Raw genomic sequence first — 7,500 nt, forward strand, 5'->3', positions numbered from 1 at the left:
CAGGCACTGACAAGTCCAGGGTAGTGTGAGCATTACAACTGCATGTTGAAATTGACCAAACTGTCCCTTTAATTTAGAGGCCTGCTTGCCAGCCATATACAGTAGGATTCAACGGTACTGTCTCTAACGGTAGGGTACTGGGCTCCATTCCAGCCCGGGTCATTTGCCAACCCTTCCCCATCTCTCTCTCCCCACTCATTTCCTGTCTCTACGACTGCACTGTGATGGATAAAAGACCAAAAAACAAAATATCAAAAAATATCTTTAACCAGAATAATTTCTCTCTCTCTTTTTTTTTAGAGTTGGTCCAGCCTAATGACACGTCAACCAAGGAAAGGTTGCCTGGAGACCAACTCCTCCTCCTCCTCCTCCCACAGTGCGACTGTTCCCAAGGCACTTGCATCTACACTGTCTTGTCTTGTCTTGTCTTGTCTTGTCTTGTCTTGTCTTGTCTTGTCTTGTCTTGTCTTGTCTTGTCTTGTCTTGTCTTGTCTTGTCTTGTCTTGTCTTGTCTTGTCTTGTCTTGTCTTGTCTTGTCTTGTCTTGTCTTGTCTTGTCTTGTCCTGTCCTGTCCTGTCCTGTCCTGTCCTGTCCTGTCCTGTCCTGTCCTCTCCTCCTCTCCTCTCCTCTCCTCTCCACACTCCCCAATCCTCTCTCCTCTCCTCTCCTCTCCTCTCCTCTCCTCTCTCCTCTCCTCTCCTCTCCTCTCCTACCCTCCACTGATAAGACCTGACTCCCACGCACACGCACGACAACTACAAACCCAATAACGGATGAAACTAACGATGAGGAGGACGAACAATGGCGGTGGTAATGGTGACAAATTGTTCAGGAAAGCAGGTGATAATGTTTATTTAGACTCCTGCTTGGTGGTTGGTGGCGATGATGAAACTAGCTATGAGGACGATGACAACAGTGGTGGTGGTGGTGGTAACGACTTGTTCAGGAAAGCAGGTGATGTCACCGACATGGTGGACACAGTGAACGAAGGAAGATGAAGGAAGAAAGGGGGGGTCAAAGTTCAAGAGAGTCCTTGTGCACAAGCCCTCAGCAATGCAGGTGCAGGTGTGAGGCAGGACAAGGTGAACAATGAACAACATTCAAAATACACCGCACACTGCTTACCGTTCATTTCTCTTACTTTATTTTTTGTTCCGTAACAGTAAGCAAGGTGCGGTGTCTTTTGAATTTTGTTCGAAGAAAGGAGGGACTTTGGAAACAAGAGGTCAGAGTCAGACGCAGTGAAGAAGAGAGAGCAAGACCTTCATCTAGTGAAGAAGAGAGAGCAAGACCTCTCGCAGCATCACACAGTCACTGTGATCTTCAATGAGACAAACTAATGAGACCATCTCTAGCACTAGCCACCTCGCATACAAACAAACACACAAACACGCTCACACATACGCTCACACACGCTCACACACACACACACACACACACACACACACACACACACACACACTTTCATAGTTGTCTTGTCCGGGTGGCCTCAGGTTCAAACTCACACTTCATTAGAGAATGAACAGATGGGCAAAAAAAGAACCTGTCTCACACACAAAAATAGACACACACGCATACACAAACACACACACACACGGACACACAAACACACAGGCAACCACACACACACACACACAACAAACACACACACGCAACCACACACGCACACACAAACACACACGCAACCACACACGCACACACAAACATATGCAATCACACACGCAAACACAAACACACACGCAAACACACACGCACACACACGCACACGCATACACAAACACACACGCAACCACACACAAACACATAAGTGTGCGCGCGCAGCACACACACACACACAGACACACACACACACTAAGGTGGGAAAAGGGAGATAATGAGACATCCCTCTCCATTGGAAGCAGATCTTTAATCAGCTCTGTTAGCGGGAGGAGGAGGAGGAGGAAGAGGAGGAAGAGGAGGAGGAAGAAGAGGAGGAGGAGGGAAGTGGAGGAGGAGGAAGAAGAGGAGGAGGAGGAGGAGGATGAGGAGGAGGAAGCGGAAGAGGAGGAGCGGGGGGGAGGAGGAGGAGGAAGAGGATGGGGGTGGGAGGAGGAGGAAGAGGAGGAAGAGGAGGAGAAGGGAAGTGGAAGAGGAGGAGGGAAGTGGAGGAGGAGGAGGAGGAGAGTGGTGGTGGAGGAGGAGGAAGAAGAGGAGGAAGAAGAGGAGGAGGAAGATGAAGATGATGAGGAGGAGGAGGAGGAGCAAGAGGAGAAGGAGCGGAAGAGGAGGAGGAAGAGAGGAGGATGAGGAGGAGGAAGAGGAGGAGGAAGGAAGTGGTGGAGGAGTAGGTGGAGGATGAGGAGGAGGAGGAGGTGGAGGAGGTGGAGGAGTAGGAGGAGTAGGTGGAGGATGAGGAGCAGGAGCAGGAGGAGGAGGAGGAGGAGGAGCAAGAGGAGCAGGAGGAGGAGGAGGAGGAGGAGGAGGAGGAGGAGGAGGGAAGCTGACGTCTGGTCTTAATATACCCATGGTGCGACACGACAGGGAATAAAAAAACACAGAAAGCCTGAACGCCCGCCTGAGCAGTTCCTAATGAAGCATGCATCACCCCATAACACCACATCCAATACTATTAATGGGAAACGCGGAGCCTCCCTTCACACTTCACCTGATGTGTAACCAGAAAATGTTCAGGAAACACAATGAGTGAAGCACAGCACAGCACAGCACAGCACAGCACAGCACAGCACAGCACAGCACAGCACAGCGCAGCACAGCACAGCACAGCACAGCACAGCACAGCACAGCACAGCACAACACAGCTCAGCCCAGCTCGGCTCATTGTGTAGATGCACTTTGCACATTGCCATAATGGTAAGGGAGATGGAAGGTAGCCGGCTCAAATGTCACGACATCTCTTGCTGAAGTGTTTAATGATTGTCTTACAATGCTGCCACGACCGGGTGGCCCTTGCCCTCTCGCCCCTCTCCCACTCCCTCATGCACCTAACTGTGCCTCGTTTACATGCTGTTTTTAATTCCAAATTAATCACGCAAAATTAAGTAGTTCCGTAAAGTTTACAATGAACTTTCACTTAATTCTCATTGTGAAGGTTTTCAAAGCGGAATTAAGTTTTATTCAGAAATTGATTGAGTTAATTCAGAATTAAATATCCCATGTAACCGATGCTACTTTGTGTCTCTCGTTTTTATATCAGTTTACTCTTCTTTGCAACTCTCTGGTATCCTCTGGTTATAATAAAAGAAGAACTACTCTCATCCTCCATGTCTATCTGCCTTTTTCTAGGGAATACATGAAGAGATGTATACATTTTATAGAATGTTGGGAAATTTACATTTTTATATTAGGCATTCCACTGAATTGCATTGCAAAATGCATTTTAAAGAGGTTTAAAAAGTATGTTCTCAAAACATTTGAATGGCAATAACTCACAGAGAGATGATAGGACTTTTTAACAGTCAATTCCAATATTAAAATTCTCAAAGTCAAAAATGGTGGATATAGCGTTTTGGAAAACAGCTCTTCATATAGTAAAAATCCGAGGCTGAATCCTTCCAAGTGCCCTTTGTAATTGCTAAATGCAGAGTAATGTAATGTCGTTTAATGTAATGTAATACATCAGCAATGACCAGCGCAAAAAAAGTCGTGATTATGATGGAGGGCATCCATCACGTAATGAACCCTTTGACAGGCTCATGGGATAAGGATCTCACACTCTCACAGTGTGTGTGTGTGTGTGTGTGTGTGTGTGTGTGGGGGTGTGTGTGTGTGTGTGTGTGTGTGTGTGTGTGTGTGTGTGTGTGTGTATGTGTGTGTATGTGTGTGTGTGTGTGTGTGTGTGTGTGTGTGTGTGTGTGTGTGTGTGTGTGTGTTGTGTGTGTGTGTGTGTGTGTGTGTGTGTGTGTGTGTGTGTGTGTTTGTGCGTGTTTTTGTGTGTGTGTGCGTGTGTGTGTATGTATATGTGTGTATGTATGTGTTTGTCTGTGTGTGTGTGTGTGTGTGTGTTGAGAACCCTTTGATAGGCCCAGTGGTTCTGGATCTCATGCTCTTAGAGGACAGAACTCATCTGGCCTGACAGAGGGAGGTCAGAATAGACAGAAGGGGTGTGTGTGTGTGTGTGTGTGTGTGTGTGTGTGTGTGTGTGTGTGTGTGTGTGTGTGTGTGTGTGTGTGTGTGTGTGTGTGTGTAAGGCTTGGCATGGCAGCCTTGACTGATGGCCGTGCGCGCTGAACATCTGAAAGTGTCATGCCTGCCCACATGAAAGATGAACTACAACACTCAACACTCAACACTGACCAACAGACAGGCACTCCAACCAGGACAGCAGAGAGGGAGGGAGAGAGAGAAAGAGAGAGAGAGAGAGAGAGAGAGAGAGAGAGAGAGAGAGAGAGAGACGGTAAGGAGAGAGAGATGGAGAGGTGGAGCAAGAGAGGGGGGGAAATGGAGAGAGAGAAATGGAGAGACAGTAAGGAGAGAGAGAGAGATAGAGAGATGGAGCGATGGAGAGATGGAAAGTAACGAGAGTAAAGCCTCAGCTACCTCCAGTTTCTTGCCGTCCTCGTCGTATACGGACAGAGAGAGAGGGAGAGAGAGATGGAGAGAGAGAGAGAGGGAGAGAGAGATCGAGATGGAGAGATCGAGAAAGAGAGAGAGAGATGTGGAGAAGTGGAGGATGGAGGGATAGAGAGAGCTGGAGAGAGAGTTAAGTCTCAGCTACTGTACCTCCAGTTTCTTGCCGTCCTCGTCGTATACGGACATGGTGACCTCCACGTTCTTGGGGGTCGTCTTGCTGCCCTTGTCAAACTCTCCCTGGACCAGGGTGACATAGATGTCGTTCCTCACGTCACCTGCAACAGACACACACAGACACACACAGACACACACAGACACACACAGACACAGACACAGACACACAACACACACACACACACACAACCAAGAGAGGGTTAAATAAAGACTTAAACCCTCCCTGGACCAGGGTGACGTGGATGTCGTTCCTCACGTCACCTGTAATCAGAAAGAGAGGGGATACAATTCTAGATTTTATTTATTTTTTCATCAGGGCGCTAAATTAACACCGGTCAATTGGCCAAATGCTGGTGAAAATTCGGTTTGGCTGGTAGAAAAGACCAACTTACACGCCAGTTTGACTGTATGCATGGCTAGTAAGATTTAACATCTACTAGCCAAATTGGCTATTGATGAAAAAAGTTAATTAATACACTGTTAATAACGTCCATGTGCACTTGGCATTATGATCTCAGGGAAGCCCATCTTGCCATTTAACATGTACTAGCCAAATTGGCTATAGATGTAAAAAGTTAATTAAGTGTGACGGAGGTCATCTTGCACCTGTTCATCCCCCTCGGGGATCGAACGTGCGACCTCGTCAACTACAACGGTCCGGCAATGGGAGACACAGTACGATACCGCTGGGCCAAGAGACCAGTCTGTATGAGGCTTCGGGAGGGAGGTTTACTAACGTTCCACGCCAACTCTGTTACAATAGCCTACCTGACATGATGATCTCAGGGAAGCCCATCTTGCTATATAAAATTGGCTATAGATGTAAAAAGTTAGTTAATAGCACTGTTAATAACATCCAAGTCTACCTGGCATGATGATCTCAGGGAAGCCCATCTTGCTATTTAACATGTACTAGCCAAAATTGGCAATTTATGTAAAAAGTTAATTAATAGCCCAAGTCTACCTGGCATGATGATCTCAGGGAAGCCCATCTTGCGTGCCACTGCTGTGGAGCGGTCGACCAGGTGGGGGAAGTCTTTGCGGATGTGATGGATGTCACCAGGGAGGAGCTTCAGGGTCACCCACAGACCTGTCAGGACGGAGAGGAGAGGGACGTTATTATATTGCAACAGGATGGAGAGGAGAGGGACGTTATTATACTGCAACAGGATGGAGAGGAGAGGGACGTTATTATATGGCAACAGGATGGAGAGGGACGTTATTATATGGCAACAGGATGGAGAGGGACGTTATTATATGGCAACAGGACTGAGAGGGACGTTATTATATGGCAACAGGATGGAGAGGAGAGGGACGTTATTATATGGCAACAGGACTGAGAGGGACGTTATTATACTGCAACAGGATGGAGAGGAGAGGGATGTTATTATATGGCAACAGGACTGAGAGGGACGTTATTATATTGCAACAGGATGGAGAGGGACGTTATTATATGGCAACAGGATGGAGAGGGACGTTATTATATGGCAACAGGACGGAGAGGGTCGTTATTATATTGCAACAGGATGGAGAGGGACGTTATTATATGGCAACAGGGTGGAGAGGGACGTTATTATATGGCAACAGGGTGGAGAGGAGAGGGACGTTATTATATGGCAACAGGGTGGAGAGGAGAGGGACGTTATTATATGGCAACAGGATGGAGAGGAGAGGGACGTTATTATATGGCAACAGGGTGGAGAGGAGAGGGACGTTATTATATGGCAACAGGATGGAGAGGGACGTTATTATATGGCAACAGGGTGGAGAGGAGAGGGACGTTATTATATGGCAACAGGACGGAGAGGGACTTTATTATATTGCAACAGTCCTGTCAGGATGGAGAGGGATGTTATTATATTGCAACAGGATGGAGAGGAGAGGGACGTTATTATACTGCAACAGGATGGAGAGGGACGTTATTATATTGCAACAGGGTGGAGAGGGACGTTATTATACTGCAACAGGATGGAGAGGAGAGGGACGTTATTATATGGCAACAGGATGGAGAGGGACGTTATTATATTGCAACAGGACGGAGAGGGACTTTATTATATTGCAACAGTCCTGTCAGGATGGAGAGGGATGTTATTATATTGCAACAGGATGGAGAGGAGAGGGACGTTATTATATGGCAACAGGACGGAGAGGAGAGGGACGTTATTATATTGCAACAGTCCCTTGTTTCATAAATCATTTATTGATATTATGGCAGTAATACGATAGGTATCCCTCGGCTAGTTCATCTATATTGTTATCTTTCAAAAGCACCTTTTTTACAAATCAATGATGAGGATATCATGGCAAATAGTCCCTTTTTATGACAAATATTTTGGCTTTTATTATGGCATTTATGATTTACAGTGCCCTCCATAATTATTGGCACCCCTGGTTGAGATGTGTTAAAAGCCTTAAAATAAATTCAGTGTTTATTGCAGAAGAATACTGTCACACTGAAAATTTTAGGAAAATGTAGCCTTCAACTCAAATGAATTGTAGGAAAATAAAAAAATCCCTGACTTAAAAATAATTATTTTTCATTAAATCACCTGTTCCACAATTATTGGCACCCTTAACAATTCCCAGGAAATAAATATAATTGAAGCATTTCTGTCATTTCTACAGTAGTTTACAAAGTTGAGTATATAGAAATATTTAATTAGTAATTCATCACTTCCTGTTTCCCTGGGGTATAAATATGACGTGACACCGAGGCCATTTCTCTTATCCACTCTTAAACATGGGAAAGACAAAGGA

At 46.1% G+C, this 7,500-nt stretch overlaps 1 protein-coding gene across 1 annotated transcript in view; it reads right to left on the reverse strand.

The window, feature by feature from the left end:
• LOC134467115 (dedicator of cytokinesis protein 1-like) overlaps window positions 1-7,500 on the reverse strand; it is a 551,248-nt gene that overhangs the window by 454,984 nt on the left and 88,764 nt on the right. The window contains exons 13-14 of the mRNA XM_063221037.1: window positions 5,708-5,833; window positions 4,720-4,844 (exon numbers count right to left, since the gene is read on the reverse strand). Coding sequence (XP_063077107.1) covers window positions 4,720-4,844; window positions 5,708-5,833 — 251 coding nt within the window. The remainder of the gene's footprint in view (window positions 1-4,719; window positions 4,845-5,707; window positions 5,834-7,500) is intronic.

Source organism: Engraulis encrasicolus, chromosome 17 (genome assembly GCF_034702125.1).
Source record: "Engraulis encrasicolus isolate BLACKSEA-1 chromosome 17, IST_EnEncr_1.0, whole genome shotgun sequence".
In the NCBI taxonomy this organism is placed as follows: Eukaryota; Metazoa; Chordata; class Actinopteri; order Clupeiformes; family Engraulidae; genus Engraulis; species Engraulis encrasicolus.